General features: G+C 52.4%; 5 protein-coding genes across 5 annotated transcripts; 2 read left to right on the top strand and 3 right to left on the bottom strand.

Moving 5' to 3' along the window:
* Positions 1–89: 89 nt before the first annotated feature.
* VOLCADRAFT_55614 (uncharacterized protein) lies at positions 90–2,393 on the bottom strand (the record flags this gene model as incomplete). Its single annotated transcript, XM_002945824.1, has 6 exons — positions 90–249; positions 731–837; positions 1,333–1,443; positions 1,587–1,675; positions 1,932–1,972; positions 2,287–2,393. Coding segments are annotated over 6 exons (615 nt in total), but the record flags the coding sequence as incomplete, so codon positions are not given.
* Positions 2,394–3,341: 948 nt separating this feature from the next.
* rps27A (ribosomal protein S27A component of cytosolic 80S ribosome and 40S small subunit) lies at positions 3,342–4,434 on the top strand. Its single transcript, XM_002946173.1, has 4 exons — positions 3,342–3,403; positions 3,497–3,571; positions 3,731–3,948; positions 4,114–4,434. The coding sequence occupies exons 1-4, from the start codon at positions 3,382–3,384 to the stop codon at positions 4,342–4,344; spliced, it is 546 nt and encodes a 181-aa protein (XP_002946219.1). The 5' UTR covers positions 3,342–3,381; the 3' UTR covers positions 4,345–4,434.
* Positions 4,435–5,136: 702 nt separating this feature from the next.
* On the bottom strand, positions 5,137–7,649 carry VOLCADRAFT_86264 (uncharacterized protein; the record flags this gene model as incomplete). Its single annotated transcript, XM_002945823.1, has 5 exons — positions 5,137–5,175; positions 5,337–5,386; positions 5,857–5,901; positions 6,196–6,532; positions 6,672–7,649. The coding sequence occupies 5 exons, from the start codon at positions 7,647–7,649 to the stop codon at positions 5,137–5,139; spliced, it is 1,449 nt and encodes a 482-aa protein (XP_002945869.1).
* A 2,405-nt stretch (positions 7,650–10,054) lies between these two features.
* VOLCADRAFT_102817 (uncharacterized protein) lies at positions 10,055–11,301 on the bottom strand. Its single transcript, XM_002945822.1, has 3 exons — positions 11,145–11,301; positions 10,780–10,973; positions 10,055–10,564 (listed from the first exon to the last, which is right to left on the bottom strand). The coding sequence occupies exons 1-3, from the start codon at positions 11,194–11,196 to the stop codon at positions 10,409–10,411; spliced, it is 402 nt and encodes a 133-aa protein (XP_002945868.1). The 5' UTR covers positions 11,197–11,301; the 3' UTR covers positions 10,055–10,408.
* Positions 11,302–12,620: 1,319 nt separating this feature from the next.
* On the top strand, positions 12,621–15,871 carry VOLCADRAFT_78871 (uncharacterized protein; the record flags this gene model as incomplete). Its single annotated transcript, XM_002946172.1, has 7 exons — positions 12,621–12,950; positions 13,373–13,517; positions 13,799–13,955; positions 14,217–14,505; positions 14,745–14,891; positions 15,074–15,208; positions 15,356–15,871. 7 exons carry the CDS (start codon positions 12,621–12,623, stop codon positions 15,470–15,472), a joined length of 1,320 nt encoding a protein of 439 aa, XP_002946218.1. The 3' UTR covers positions 15,473–15,871.
* Between the last annotated feature and the right edge of the window lie 3 nt (positions 15,872–15,874).

The following is a 15,874-nucleotide window of genomic DNA, read 5'->3' as shown; positions in this document are numbered from 1 at the left end:
GAAGCCCAAGCGCTTCCTCGTATGCGTGTGCCCCTGTGTGGCTGTCGTACATGTACGCAACAGTACGATCGTTGCGCGGCGACATTTCCTCATTCGTACTTGGACGACAGCGCCCGGGCACGACGCTTCTCAGCAATGTGATAGAAGAGGGTTCCATCATAACATGAGCGCAGCGCTTCGCGACTCACCACGCCGCTTTCGTCGCGTGCTACCCACCACAGCAGGGACCAGGAAATAGTGGAGGCCATCCTGCATTTCCGGCATTTGTGAAGTCCAGAACCGGTTATCAGGGTTCGTGAACGCCGCTTCGACAAGACTGTAACGCTTCATTCAGTGACAGTGGTGCTTAAAAAGTTAGCAATGCTCCTGCAAAACCCAATACAGTTAGGCAGGGAGTGTATGCAACCAGACAAGACCGGCAGAGCACAGAGCCTGGGACAGATATGGCAAACTAGTGCATTCGGTGTGTCCATCACCGTCAGAGGAGTAATTCAATAAAGGTCACCAAAGGGGAAGAAAGAAGGCTCGTTTCCCAATTAGTGGTATGGCTTTGAATGAGGCAGAACACGTATGTTTTGTGGGCACTATATCGTCTTCTCACACGTCCAGGTGCGTCCGTAGCCCTCACCCGACGCTATGAAGGAGAGCTCTAGAAGCACCAGCGACTCTTCCGGGCTATGCCCCAAGCGCGACCTGCCCCATTTCCCTTCCAGCGTGTTCCATGACCCACCAGCCAATGGGATCGCCGACGTCCTTATTGGCCCACACAAGCCGCTTGACGTCGCCGTAGCTGCGGAGCTCCTCTGCGCCCAGAATGCTCCAGATTTGCTCCAGCTTCTGCACAACGCAGCGCGAGAAGTCGGCGCTGTGCAGGCAGACAGGCGCGCAGCTCCAGGTACGTAGCTGTATCGCGTAACCATTTGGTGCGAGACGGATGCTGCATGTGTTTGAAAGTACCAATGGACTGCTGCAACACAACAAAACTTCACAACGCTCAAGAGCGTCATGTTCCCTCCTTTCGTGAAGCTAGTGCGCCCTAGGGTGTCTCTGCCCAAGCTGCAAGACGCCGAGCCTGCAACCGCAGCTACGTCTATTGCAAAGCGGTTACCCCCTGACCCGAGCCCCTGGCCGGCGGACGCCGCAAACCTCAGCAAGCGCACAGGATATGTGTGTGTTACATGGTCGTGGGCGCGTTCCCCGTACCTGCAAACCGCCCTAATACGAGGGCTCAAGGGCTACCAGATCGCCTATAAGCACCATCCTACCTCGCACTTCAGACAAAGCAAGTGATAAAGGATACGTACAGCACAGGATATGTCGCGAAACACGCACCCCGGGATACATGCGGCCCTCCTCGTCAAAGACTCCCGAGTCGCTGGCGTGTTTGATGCGGTGGATGTTCTTCAGGTAGATGCAAAGGTAAGGATGCAAGATCCAGCTATCCTGCGGACGCGGGTGAGTAAAGCTAAGGTCTGGCGGCAATGGCACTCCAGGGGCCGCGTTCGCGAGCGCAGGGAAGCTGCAGCTGCTCCCGTCTTTCTAGCACGTCAGGTTAAACTTAGCCTTGCACTAAGGTTCTGCCGTACTTGCGTCATGTACGGCACCAGCAGCGTGAAGTGCAGCAGCCATGTGAATCCCAAGCTCAGCAGCACTGACATGCCCAGCTCTCGACAGCCTGCAGGTGGGGGCTAACGTGGTGAGGTCGATAACGCCCAAAGATACGAGCCCAAGAGGCGCGACGACCGACAGCAGCCAAGCATTTTCGAGCATAGGACATCCCGTTCGCAGGCGCTGTCAGCCGTGTGGGCACAAGCCGATGGCCTTAATCTATCTGTTCTGGCAGCTGAATAGTCGCGTTTGTTCCCTGTGGGATGCCGCAGCTTGCCCTAGGTTCGCGAGGGAAATGTAATACCGTTGCGCGGTTTTCGCACCTCTGTATGTGTCGAGCGGGTAGATACGGCCATCGTTATCCCTGCGCAGTGAAGCACAGTGGCAGGATTGGGGCTACAAGCGGGAGCACGGTGACAGCAGCAGCGGCAGAATACGTGTACAGCAGAGGCCCGCATGTGCGGCCTTCCGGCCCTACAAGAATGGGGTTCGTATGCTGTGTTCGGCTGCCTTAATTTTCTAGCTTCAATCTCGTTGCCCGGAATGTTGCTGACTGCTGGCTATATGCACAGTTCATAGCGACGAAGCGGCCCTTCCCGCTGACTGACTCTCCGACTAATCTCTGGTTCTAATGGCAGTGAAAGAGGCCTTCCCACGGAGCATCCCCGTGACCTTAACCTGTCCCAAAAGCCGCAATGCTGTTGCAGCACTGTCATGGTTGGTATGGCCAGACCTTCCGAACCAGCAGGTGACTGCTTGTCGACTGCCTGATAGGCGCGCGGCAAGTCTGCGATGGTGAAGCACAGTGGCTGGATTGGCTTTTGGTATCGCAAAGGAGCATTTCGTAGTTCCGAACAATGCACAACGTGGCGAAACGTCGTCCTGTGCAATCACCTGTTCGGTAGACCCCACTGGGGCCTGTTTCCTTGTGTGCATGAGCGGCCGGCATGATAACAAGCTTCTTTCGGAAACCCTAGCTCGTTCTTATGAGACCCAGTCTTACAATGGTAAAATGAAATGAGTTGTAGCAGTAGTAGCATTCCCAGATACAGATTCGGACAGCGAACCTCATGCAGGCTTGCGCAGTCTGGATGGAACTATTTCCAGCTTGCATATGCTCTTTGGACACAACTTAGGACGGCCGTATTCCGGTACAGTGCAGCAAATCCCTGGAGCTGGCAATAATGCTGCGGCCCTTTCATAATGTGCTTGGCGTTTGGCATAGCTTTGTTACCGCTCCAAAAGCCTGCTTGGTCCCACGGGTCAACCTAACGGAACCTACAGGATATGCAAGGACTATTTGCAATCCTTCGACAATATAGTGCCGTTCTGTATTCGAAATAAGACGTGGATGTGTTCTGGTTCGGTGAGTTAAGGTGCAAGGACGCCGTCCCGTTGCGTATGCATCGCTGCGTGGATGGTTGCTGTGCGGGCAAAACAATTGGAGCTCAACTTCCGCAGCTATGACAGTGAAGCTCTTATTACAAAGTATGATGCAACGCTATGGTCTATACGTGTAAAAGGATCTGGTTGCATACACAAAAAAGTCGCTCTAAATGAGCGAAACTTGATTCGCTCACTGTCAGATGAAACTCATATCACAATAACTATCTCGGCATATCCCAAATTAAGTTTAACTAAAGGATTTACAAGAATATAGTACGGCGTGTACGGCTGTGCAAGGCGGCGCGAGGACTTTGAGCCGCTGCTGCCTCATGCTCCTTCCTCTTACGGTGCAAGGAAGGCACTGATATCACTGCCGAGTGCCGTAGAATGCAGATTTTTGTCCGGACCGGTGAGCAGTCACAGCGCTGGGCTTATTTTCCTTTGGGGGTCTTAACTTTGTGCATATAACTTAATGCTTTATCCTTCTTTTGTTTGCATGCAGACCGGACTCACCTCCTTGAGGTGAGTCCGGCACAGACCGTCGCCGATGTAAAGGCTGCTGTGGAGGCCATTCAGGGTAAGCCGCGAGACAAGTCTTGGTTTTATGCATTCGCGGGCGTTCCTTCAAGACTTTTCTGGAATTCCTTTCGCGGTCTCTCCTTCATTGCAAAAAAGAGAGGCAGCATTGGACTGCCGTCTAGCAGCAACAGGCGGGAATACCTCGTGTGATCCACAGGCCTGGAGGCAGCTGAGCAGCGCATCCTGTTGAATGGCGTCCAGCTGGAGGACAGCCAGGTGCTGGCTGAGGCTGGTGTCAGCGACGACAGCACGCTGATGTGCCTGCTGCGCCTCTTGGGTGGTGCCAAGAAGCGCAAGAAGAAGACGTACACCAAGCCGAAGAAGCAGAAGCACAAGCACAAGAAGATTAAGCTCCGGGTGCTGAAGTTCTACAAGGTACGTTTTGCTGGGTTTTGTGACTAAGTCATAGTCGTTGACGACACTTAGTGACGTGGAGCTCGTGCACGTTGGGTTTGATCCCCGCAAATCGCTGTGTGAAGATTAGTGGATTAATGCTTGGTGTTGCCTGGACGGTCCTGCACCCGTACTCTGTGGCTGTAGGTGGACGACTCGGGCAAGGTGCAGCGTCTGCGGAAGCAGTGCCCGAACTGCGGCCCCGGCACTTTCATGGCAACCCACTTCGACCGTGTGTACTGCGGCAAGTGTGCCAACACCTTCGTCTACGAGGGTGGAGCTCCGGCGGGTGCCCCGAAACCCAAGCCGGCCGCTGCACCCGCTGCTGCTGCTCCTGAGGCTCCAGCCGGCAAGGGTGGAAAGAAGGGCAAGAAGTAGGCTTTTATATGAGGCACTAAGGCACTACTAATTGCAATTCCCCTGCTCCTTTAGAAGCGGAGTTTTTATGTAACAGCCTGGCATAAATCCTTCCGCCCGTGCTCGACAGCCTCTCCAGGTCCATGCTTGAAATTTAGTATGTTTCGGTCGCTTGAGACTAACGTGAGATTCATAATAGGAGTGAAATTCGGGAAAGTTCGCTGGCGGAGCCCACAAATTCAGCGGTAGTTCTTAAAGCCGTTCTGCTATCAACCGAACAGCCTCATACAGCCATGCGCTGCGGTGTGCACAAGGCAAGCAAAACACGAACAGACTGATAACTCAGGACAAACGGGTAAGCCAATCGAAATGCAAAGGATTGATATACGCAAAGGAAGTTGGCGTTGTAAGGACGTTAGACCCATTGGCCGCTCGTCCGAATCGAGTCTTCTCTTAACTGATGGCAGGGCCTTGTGGCGCTAGTGTCCAACTCAATTCAAATGGCGCTAGCGTCTAACTCAGTTCAAAACGGTATTCTTCACTACCACCAATCTGTGGACTTCTAACTCCTCGGGTAGTATACGACGCAATACCTTACAGGGATCCCTATAAGGGACCGAGCTTCGTGACACGCGTGCAGACTCAGTCGCCGTACATCCGCTGTATTGCTAAGTTCGATCATGTAGGACTCAAAACAAGTTCATCAGTTCGCCTTGATCTATATATATGGCAAATGACCAAAGGGCTTAGGATTAGTGAAAGCTGCACACGCTTTCATTTAGCAGGCAGATGGCCGTGACATCACAAGCCGCTTTAGAACGAGCCCTGCTTGGCGGAAATGCCCAGGTTCAGCTGCGCGTGGCAAGACAGGCAAGAGGTGACCTGTCAGGCAGCTGGGAGTGAGGTAAAATATGGTGGATGCGTCGCAGCACACGCCAGCGACAGTCCAGTATCGACAGAGGGGAGATGTGTGTGTGTGTGTGTTACATGGTTGGGGGTGCGTGACCCCATACCTGTAAAACTACCCATACGAGCCGAATGCCCAAGGGCAATACTACAACGCCTATAAGCCACGGAGAACAGGAAACACCGCACATCAGCCCAGACTAGCGTCCAAAGGGGGTAACTGAGTTTCGGTGAGCCCACATACGTTCCAACATCCTCACCAGACGTACTGGTTCCCATTTCATGGCCTCAAACATGCTCTGTTGATGATCGAATCCCTCTTCAGCACGAATATCATTATAGGCTGGGCATTCCAATAACACGTGTTTTTCACCCTCGATTCGGCTATTAGTACCACAACAGCGGCAAAACCGCTGCCCCCTGGGGACATGGTACTTGCCTCTTCGTGCTCTGTTTGCCTCCGGAGCCCAGCAACATAAACGAAACTGCATTAGCTTACGATGTGCAAAACGAGGAATGAAAACCTTAGCATGTGTTGGGGAGATGTGAATGGCGCATGATCGCAGACCCCTTCCTTCTAAAACCAGCATGTCCCAGACTTGCAGCTGCACATGTTGTCACACTTACAGCCACCCTGGTCCTGGGGCAGGTTACATTTGTCGCAAGTTGCACCTGCATACAACAGTGCATGCGTGGTTGTTAAGGGTGCTAACGGGCAGCAAATCCAAGGCAGTTAGGAAGACAAACGGAAGCCAGCATGCATGCAGAAAACATAAGTGCTTGTGTGGGAGGATGTGTGCGTGGTGGGCATAAGCACTCCTCTATGTGTCTTTCTTGCGTGCTGTTGCAGACCGTAGTAATAGACAGGTGGCCTTACTGCGCAATTGAGGAATGCAATTTCCCTTCCCGCTTGCCCCAAGCCCTAATTCCCAGACAAACAACTGCACCGCCAACCGTTTCACTCACCACCGAGCCCGGGCCGGCAATCACAGTTGTTGTCACATTTGCAACCGCCCCGGCACAGCGGGATATTGCACTTGGCGCATTTATTGTTAGTTGGCGGTGGGGGCTTACTCGTGACCTTGGGTGGCGGTGGGCGCTTACTGGCGACCTTGGGTGGCGGTGGGCGCTTACCCGCGGCCTTGGGTGGCGGGGGATGCTTGGTGGAGCCTCCGGTGAACTCTGGCCATACAAATGCGCCCCCAAGACCTGGCGCTGCGCGGGCAGCACTGCTGAGCACGCTCCAGGAGTCAGTATCGTCCGTGAAGACCTCGTAATTATCGTAGTTGTTGGGCTTAACAACCTGGATGTTCAGGGAAAGGGCAAACGGCTAGCCTGGGGCTCACCACCATCGACCAAGCGGGGCCCCACTTTCCCTCCTCCTCCCTGTCCATTCGACATATACCTCACCACCAAACAAGCATTTCACACAATCAGCTCACCTGCCACACCATCCATGGGACACCTAAGTTCTGGAACACGTCGATCTGCTTCTGTAGGCCCGCCGCCTTACTGCCCCAACCTGTGGCACCGAATCCTTCCACGATAATGCGCTTGCCGTCCTGCTTGGCGGCCTGGATAACGGGCGGCAGCTTGCTGCTCCAGTCGTCGGCCATGTAGCTGTGCACACATACCACGTCGATGGACGAGCATGCGAAGTGCTGCGACAGTACCGAGTCCCACACGTCGGCACCAGCGCCAGTCAGCACCAGCATCCCCGACGACAGCTGCGGTTTGAGTTTCTTGGCACGCTCACAGATCCAATTGGGGTTGGGGATGTTACCATTTCGCTGGTGGGCCTGTCCCTCGTTCTGGATGTCGAAGCCGAGGATGGCCTCAGGGATGGCGCTCCAGGGGCGGTTGCTGAAGCCGGGGTGGCGATGTGAGATGATGTGCGTGAAGCGGCGGTCCATGTCGGCGGCAGCATTGGCGTTGTTGTAAAAGGCGTTTAGGTCATTGTCCTCAACGCCACCGTAGCCGCAAGCGTTCGTGGTTGGAATGTTGTACTTGTCTACGTAAGCGTTGTTTCCCCAGCAGCCGAGGCTGTAGCGGTCATGCAGCGTGATGATGAGCTTGATGCCCCGCTGGAAGGCGCGTGTTATCAGGTCATCGATCATGGTGAGGATTCTGTCATCGTACATGCCGACGGGGTGCTCGACATCCGGGACACCGTAGTTATTGGAGCCCGTCTGATTTTCACCCTGCGCAGCAATAGAAATGCGCAGCGTGCGAAAGCCTGCGGCCTGCATTGCGTCCAGTACTTGAATCTGGTCAGCGGTGCGGAAGGTGTAGAGGTAGTAACTGTTTGCACCGCCGAAAGAGAACGCAACAGTTCGAGGGGCATTGGCAGTGAAAAGGGTTAGGATCAGGGCTGCCAGGTAGGTCGCCGCAAAGCAACAATTGTGGAGTGGCCTGTGCATGGCTGGTATCCAGCAGGAGCCTTAGAAGCAACAGATGAGCAACAAGTAACTGAAATGAAAGCTTGGCCAAGGTGCCGAAGCCTTGCACGTCTTAAGTAGGTTTATATAGGCCGGTAGACTCTTTCGTAATCTTCCGAAAACTCCTGATAGCACGGCGCTGCCGCCGTACTTCTAGGGTTCGCGGCAGGTTCGCAATTAGGTAAGGTAAATTGGGCCTACAGGCGGTCTGGATGTATGGCCGCCAGTCAACCATTTATTTACAAAAGCACAGGTCGACAGAGAGCAAAAACATGTTTGAATAGATCACAATGACTGCTAGCCACGGCGCCGCTTCGTCGACGCACGGGCTTCGACACAGCACAAATTTCTTGTCAAGACATTTCCAGGCCCAAACCATTTGGAACATATTTTTCTGTTTCGGCTGTTCTGTACGCTTCTGTAAACGGTCCGTAACCATCCACTCTTTATTAGCCCACTGAAACACACACACCGTTGACCTAAACATTTATAGTACGTGTAGCTATATAAATTCATTTGCATCAGTATAATAACATGGAGAAAGAACAGGCCTCTGCTGTGTGCTGCGGCATCCTTTCCTCCATTTCCTTCTCTCGTTGAGAACTGGGAAGGACGGGTGTGTTCCAATGTCAATGAAAAAACTGGAGTCCATCAAATTCAGCGTTGTGTGAAACGCAGTGTTGTGTGTTTCTACCGTCCGGATATGCAGAGAAACCGACGGGTGACACACGGCCATTTCCTTCCATCAGAATTCCTAAAAAGATTTTCTGTTGTGAGAGATGGAACAACGATTTTCGTGGTGTATGACAACTTTTCCTGGCCGCCCTTGTCACAAATAAAGTGGCTGTTAAGAAGACGACAGGCGGACAAATTAGGCAACCTAAGCCGAATGATCTGACACCTCAAAACCACACGCCACGCGTTTTTCGGCTTGCCCAAAAGAGGAATTGTCTTAGTCTGTAGTGGGTGCGCTTGAGGGTGCTGCAGCATTGGAGTTTCGATAAATTGTATAAGTACGGTGAGTCGAATGAGGTGCGATTACCTGTGGAAAGCTTACAAGGAACAAAGCTGATTGATGGATTGTGCTCTCGTCCTTTGTTCTCTCCTTCCATACCCTCTGTTGTTTCTATCTTTTCGATCTTTTTCCTTCCCTGAATGCGGGAACGTTCCTCCACTTCCGCCTCACTCTCCTTTTGTCCCTTTCCTCCCATTTGTCCCTCCGCTCTTCGTGTCCCTTTTTTCAAACGCCTTTGTCCTCTCCCTCACGTTCTCTTCCTACTCGCATTCCTTCCTGTCCTCTCCCTTCTATCTTTTATGTCAATTACATCCCTAGTGCCCTTGTGGACGATTTGTGCATTAATGTTGCAGATATACTTCCTGTTATGAACGATTAACTCCTTACACTTCTCTACCTGCAGTATATGAGTACAAGGTTCTATGTTTGTTTGCAGCGGTGGTACTTCTGCGTACACCGTGCTCCCTAATAAGCCTAGCACGCTTATCGCTAACAAAAAAATGGATTTTTGTGGGGTTTGTCCTATATATTGCTGTGTCCATGATCTTGAAACTATGCCAATTCTCCGTCGAACATGGAAGCTTAGGGTGCATTTCCAGTGCGGATTAAGGCCAGGGATTAGCGCACGGAAGTCCTTGGTACGAGCTTACCACATAGTTTTGTTCCATAAGGGAACCAAAGGTTGAAAAGGCGAGGTAAGTTTGCCAACAACTTAGCCGTTTGAGCAAGTATCGATGGAGGACAGAGGCTTAATCCCTGGCCTTAATCCGCACTGGAAATACACCCTTACAAATTTCCCATAACCGAAGCATCGCCTTCAGGCCAATTATTTAACTTGTCATCAATATTTTTTTGGCGAAACAAGTTTTTGACGGTAGCATCAAATTTAATACTTTCTGCGTTTGGTTCCAAATATATTGAGATTGATACTCATTGCATGCTCAGCTTCCTCTTAATTGGGCATAATCATTGTGTAGTTCTTGGAACGGGTCCTATTTCAGTGATTTATCCTATTGCTTGCGTGCGTGCGTTTGGTGCTTGCGAGTCGAGATCGATCGCCATTGTACTTCCCTATGGACCTTACAAAGTTTAGGACCGAACCAGAGAACACGATTTCAATTCATTGATAATCTTTGATAGTACATTTGTCAATGGGTAAAACCCTGAAGTGCGTCCCACAGCGGAATATACTCATATTCGGCCTCCCCGCCGCGCCCAAAGGCGGGAGGTGGGCGCTGGTTCATAGCTCAATGGAGCATATTATGGCGTCAGATTTCACAGATTTCCATTTTTCCACGAAGGGCGGCGTAAGTGTCTTTCGAGGAGCTTACTATGTATCGAAGGTTATTCGTTGCTTCATGGTCACCTGCAACTTAGGACATCGTTTACAGCTTCCCGTAGCGGCCGGCATGAAGCGTCACCACGACATCACCGCGTCTCATCAAGAACACGTTTCGGCCTTATAACGCATGCCCACGTTGCAAATGCAAAGCACTTGAGTTTGCAGAAGGGAACTTTTACGCAAGTGATGCTCTAAGCGGGCGAAGGAGTAAGGTACCGCCAGTCGATCACCCATCTCTAAGAGTATCAAAAACATGTCTTACAGAAACCAGCATAAGCGGGGCACTGTCGGATGACACATAACTTAAACTCAGCGTCGTTAGCGCCAGCACGATATTGCACATCCCATGTCACGCCCGCCACGACGCCACGGCATGCCGAAGCCCTATTTCTTGGGTGCCGACTCGCGATCCTTCGAAGGCGGCGCCTCCCGCTTTTCAGGTGCACCTTCCGAGGGCTTCTCCTTAGGATTGCCAGCCGGAATGTCGTCAGGCCTTCGCTCTGGAAGCTTGGGCGCGCTAGGGAGCTCTTTTGGAGTTTCCTGGAGGCGTACACCACACATCTGTGTCGGTCCGTAGATGCAATTGATACGATCCGTGGAGCTCACAACGCAAGCGGAAGTTGCCATGCAGTGGAGACCTGAAGCCACCCGTGCCAGTTGTGGCCCCCCACACGTCACTGCTATCGCCATAATCTGTATGACATTCAATTACGTGCAACGCTATACGCCATGCCCAGGGTCCGCGACAAACGTACCGGAAGCTCGGCTGGGCGAAACTCCGGGGTGATGGGTGCGTAGATAGGCCTGTCTTCGCGGCTGGGTGTAACGCTGGGCTGCACAGGTTGGGGTATGTACGACGGCTTCACGAAGTCCGCATCACGATCGGGTGTTGGCCTTGTCCACACTGCTGCCGGCTTGATGTAAGGAACTATTGGCGTGTGGCGATGCCCTACCAACGGTCACGAAACGGGTCCCATTTCAGCGGACTAGCTGCAACCTCAAATTACAGGGCGTTCCGACAACCGCATAGGTTTAACATGGCATGTACGTTCATACACAGGCATTTCGGCTGCTTGGCGGCCCCTACACTCTGCGCTGTGCAATGATGATTTTGGCCCACCTCCTTGCGTAGGTGCGACAAATCGTTGCGAAGACGCGGTTACCCAAGCCATTGAATATATTACAAAATATCACTGTTTCTTTGCTTGTGTTTGGATTGACAAAGCTGTGGATGTTTCGGAAGGCAAAAACGTTGCTGCGTGAATGTAAAGTATACGCAGAAAACAACGCGGTTTTGGAGGAAGTATCGATCAGCTGTAGAGCATGGCGGTTTATTGTACCTCATCCCGAAGTCGTTGTCAAGTTAGTTGCAACTGGGTCAAGGACATGTACCAGGATACCATCATAAACCTGGACAGAACTACATATATTACTATAACATATTACATGTCATTATACAGCAAATCGGCTTCGCTGATCATTTCCTTTCAATATATAGTTTAGAGCGCAACAGGCGCTCGCTGCACCCTTGGGTGCTTTGCGCCCAATCAACCTTGGTAAAATTTTCACGACAGGAAGAATAGTTCAAGCCGCTGAACACTCGCTCGGTCAAGGACCCGCGCCGATTGCTGATCCTGAGCGGCTTGGGGAGCACGACGACGCAATAATGAAGAAGCCAGAAAATGTCAGAGACATGTTATGGCGGTCAGTCGATAAAAAAATATCATACAGCCTCTCGAGGTGATGCTTACGCCTCAGGACTGCTTGGGGGGCGATTGACTCCTGTAAGGGAACACCGTGCCGACGATGTATTCCGCAGGTACCGGGGTGTGCTGCTGGTGGTTTCAGTTCCGGTAAGATATGGGTCATGGCTCTTGACGTATTATACCCTGGATTAGTCTCCCAGTCCTACCCTTCCCGCTACCCACGGCATTTGCGGTTGACGTGCTTGTCAATGCACATACCAACAAAGCCGGTTCACAGTTACCCATTAGATACTCACATCCAGGCACTCACTTCTAAGTGTCGTGGGGATAAAGGGTGTAGAAGGCGAAAGGAAGGAGACACAGGCACACGTGATTACGCAGGCCGTGCATAGGTGGTCATATGTCCAGGGGGTTCCACGGGGTTATAAAAGGAGGTACATTAACAAACCTTAACCTTGTGACGCTGCTTCATTCAACCATCTAAACCGGATGTGATAATTATGGCAAGGGGAGGGAGGATCTATGGCCATTTAATGAAGGAATACTAGTACGTGCTGCTTTTTATTCTGGTGTTCCTATAATATCTGCTGTAGGCCATGAAATTGATAATTGAAAAGGATGTACGATGGCCAGTCTGTAAGCATACAATTGCCGCTATGGGCAGCAGGGGCCAGGGGCCGCAAAAGCATAGATGACCAGCTCAGGTGCCATAACGCTAGGCATGTGGCAGCTGCGTCATCTGTACGCCCCAGCGCGCCTAATGGCTTCTCATGTCGAATATTTGCTTGTTTGTTGCTTTCACTGCCCGGTCCCTGCAAAGCTGGTGGCATAAAACCCAAATGTGCGTGTCATCAGCATTTGAGGTGACGCTTAAAGTCTTTTCGTTGCGTATGCAGGTGGCACTGATCTTGACGGTCATCCTTCTGGTGCCTCGCTCATCGCCGTTGCACGTGGAGCGCGTTCACACGCTGAAAGAGCTTCGCCACACCGGTCCGGCTGTGGTTACAAAGTACGCCATCGTTTTTGACGCTGGAAGCACGGGGAGCCGCATCCACGTTTTTAAATTCGAGCAACAGGATGGGCAACTCAAGCTTATCAGTGATACTTTTGAGCAGCTCAAGCCGGGTCTCAGTTCCTACGCGGATGACCCTGCTAAGGCGGCTGCGTCACTCCAACCGCTTTTGGATACTGCTTTGAAAACAGTACCGGCAGGTGTCCAAGTGAGTTGCGGCTGGCAATGATGTGTTGCGCCATGTACCGCCAAGCGTCTGACCCAGATACCAAAGCATCTCAGTTGAAGTTATGCTGTAGAGTGGAATCCTGCCATGGTGCTTTGAAGGCACCCACTGTCGGGGCCCCTAAAGCCCTCCTAGGATGCGCACGTAAAACGGACAACGACTGCCTCGCCGCATAGACTAGGATTCTCTAGGGGCATTGTGATTCTATATGTACGTTTTTTGTACGGAACCTAAGTCCAGAACGGCTGGAGGTACTGTGAAGGACTCGCTGTTTGCGAAGTCTGCACTGCTGGGCGGGGCCTTTACGACGGGGCCTTAACCCCACGGGATCCGTAGATCCGGCTGTTGTAGAACTCACCGGCAGCTGCGAGCGTGCCAGTAACGCAGTTTCTTATGCTTCTCAGGGGTCTACACCTATCTCCCTCAAGGCCACTGCTGGCTTGCGACTGCTTCCTGGGGACAAGGCAGAACGGATCCTGCAAGCAGTTGAGGATCTACTGAAGAAGCAGCCTTTCAAGCTCGCACCTGGCGGGGTGTCTATTATGGATGGTGCGTGGGAGCGGTGTTTGTTGTACTGGAGACTGGAGTTGCGTATGGCAGAACGCAGAACGCAGAAGCGCTGTTTGGCCGCAGCGGCTTTGGGGATTCCGTTCCATGGAATCGGCGATGAACCGTTTTAGGACAGTCTGTGCGGTTGGCATGGATGCTTGTGAATCCTGGCAAGCCTACCTTCGTTGCGGTCGAAACCTGTTACAGACTCACGTGTGTATGGCCTCGCAGCCGTCACTTAAAGCCTTCAGCCGAATCTGAGGTCGGTTTCCTATCTGCAGGCAAGGACGAGGGCGCTTTTGCATGGCTCACGCTGAACTACCTGCTTGGGCGTTTGTCGGGAACCGTGAGCACCACAGTTGCTGCCATTGACATGGGAGGCGGCTCCATACAGGAGGCTTTTGCTCTGGAGGAGACGGACGCACAAGCAGCTCCAAAGTAGGAAAATGCGCGCGGGCCAACGGGAAAGGAGACCCTCTTAAATACGCAGCGGTATCCTCCGTCCGTGCTCCGATGCGTTTACGTGTGGTCCGCCCTGGCTGCCGACGTTCACCCTTGGTGTATGGCATTCGAGTTGGTGACATGACCTGTGTGTCGGGAAAGCGCTGAGCTACTTAGAGTTCTTGTGAAGCATTCTTGGAACCATTATGGCGTTATGCGGTCTCTAAGGCGACAACTTTGCTCGCAATACATTTGCAGGGACTACGTGGTGCAGCTTCACGGTGGCGGCAAGACCTTCAACGTGTATGTTCACTCTTACCTGGGTTATGGCCTTATGGCCGGTCGCGCCAAGCTCATTGAAGCGTCGCAATCGTCGGACAACGCGGCAGGGGCCAGCGAATGCTTTGCTTCGGGGGCGTCTGGCGCGTACTCCTACGCCGGCAAGGAGTATTCATATGCGCCCCGCGGTGGCAAGGGAGATGCGGGCAAGTGCTCATACCTGGGCGAAGTGGCTTTGCAGGCGAACTTAACTTGTGGCGCGGAGCAGGTGAGGGTTGCGAGCTGGTGGCGTTCCAGGCGCACCGGACGTCGTGTTTCCTCGCATGCTGGTTAAAAGCTTTACTCTGTGACGCTGTGAGTCGTTGTGGTTTGAGGGATTGGCGGTAATGCATTACGCGGTGTTGTTTCCTCGGTATCCGCACTCAATTGCCAACTGGCACGGTACTGCAAGGCGTAGTATGGATTGGGCTTCCTAATGTTGCCAAGCCCTGTGGTTCTGTGATGCAGATTCAGTGCTCGTTCAACGGTGCATGGAGGGGCAACGGCCTGAGCAAGGGCCGCCAGTATTACGTCTCGTCTTACTTCTGGGACAGAGCCTTCGAGACAGGCATTATCAAGGAGCAGGACGCCATCATGTGGCCCACATCGCCAAGGGCAAGTTGGGATGAGGATTTTGTTTTGCGTGTCGTGTCCGTGGTTTAACAGGTGGTGTACGTTGTTGGCCGTGTGTGGGATATTAGCTAAGCAAAGGGAAGCTCACCATGTGGGCATGGATGCCATGAAGAGTTCATCGACATGCTGATCCAAAATTGCTCCTTGTATCATACTTCGTGCAGGAGTTCAGGGCTAAGGCGGCAGAGGTGTGTAGCCTCAGTACCGACGCAATCACCAAGACGTTTCCGAAAGTGCAGGGCGACGCAGCCAATTTCTTGTGCTTGGACCTTACCTATTGTGATGTCATGCTCACAAAGGTAAGGTGGACAGACGCAGTACACGCACATTCGCGTTCTACGTCCTGCGTTTCTTGCGGACCGGTAACGTGACAATGTCACGCCACTTGCCGTCAAACCGCTACATGCCTAACGACACAGATGACAAAGACTTTCCCTTATCTGCAGGGCTTCAAAGTGGATCTCGGAACGTCGGTGACGCTGGTTAAGCAAGTCCTTTATAACGGCCAGCATATCGAAGCTGCATGGCCTCTCGGGGCGGCTGTCAATGATCTCTCTGCATAAGGGAGGCAGTCCCACCAATTTTGTGATTGCCCCGGTGATTAACGTGAGGGGTATGTGTTTGCAGCTAGCAGACTTGTGGGTTACGGGCGGGACCTGAGATTGAGGCCTGCCACATTATTTGGTGACCAACTACATTCTTTCCTTGGCTAGGTGCAAAAGGGACGGGGGATATGCGTGACATTCAGACGATACGCCTGGTCGTGGAAGTTCACCAGACGGTTGGTGTCAGCCAACGCAGTTGTGCGTTTTGCTTATTGCACGTGAGCTTTTCATGCGTTAGATTCTTTCAAATGCTATTCGCGCTTTATGAATTGCAGTGATAGAACCCCTGTGAGTCGCCGGACAGAACTTGGCCTGATTGTAACATTACGGTGAAACCACTTGTAACAGACTATATAGTAT

This window comes from Volvox carteri, assembly GCF_000143455.1.
Source record: "Volvox carteri f. nagariensis unplaced genomic scaffold VOLCAscaffold_1, whole genome shotgun sequence".
Taxonomy (NCBI): domain Eukaryota; kingdom Viridiplantae; phylum Chlorophyta; class Chlorophyceae; order Chlamydomonadales; family Volvocaceae; genus Volvox; species Volvox carteri.
Note: the sequence above shows the minus strand (reverse complement) of the source record. Positions and strands in the feature narration are given on the sequence as shown.

Coding starts and splice junctions, on each gene's coding strand:
- rps27A (XM_002946173.1), top strand. CDS start 3,382: ATGCAGATTTTTGTCCGGACCG. Junction 3,404..3,496: donor GCAGATTTTTGTCCGGACCG/GTGAGCAGTCAC, acceptor GTTTGCATGCAG/ACCGGACTCACCTCCTTGAG. Junction 3,949..4,113: donor GGGTGCTGAAGTTCTACAAG/GTACGTTTTGCT, acceptor CTGTGGCTGTAG/GTGGACGACTCGGGCAAGGT.
- VOLCADRAFT_102817 (XM_002945822.1), bottom strand. CDS start 11,196: ATGGCTTGGGTAACCGCGTCTTCGCAACGATTTGTCGCACCTACGCAA. Junction 10,974..11,144: donor TGTCGCACCTACGCAAGGAG/GTGGGCCAAAAT, acceptor GACCGTTGGTAG/GGCATCGCCACACGCCAATA. Junction 10,565..10,779: donor TTCGCCCAGCCGAGCTTCCG/GTACGTTTGTCG, acceptor GTACGCCTCCAG/GAAACTCCAAAAGAGCTCCC.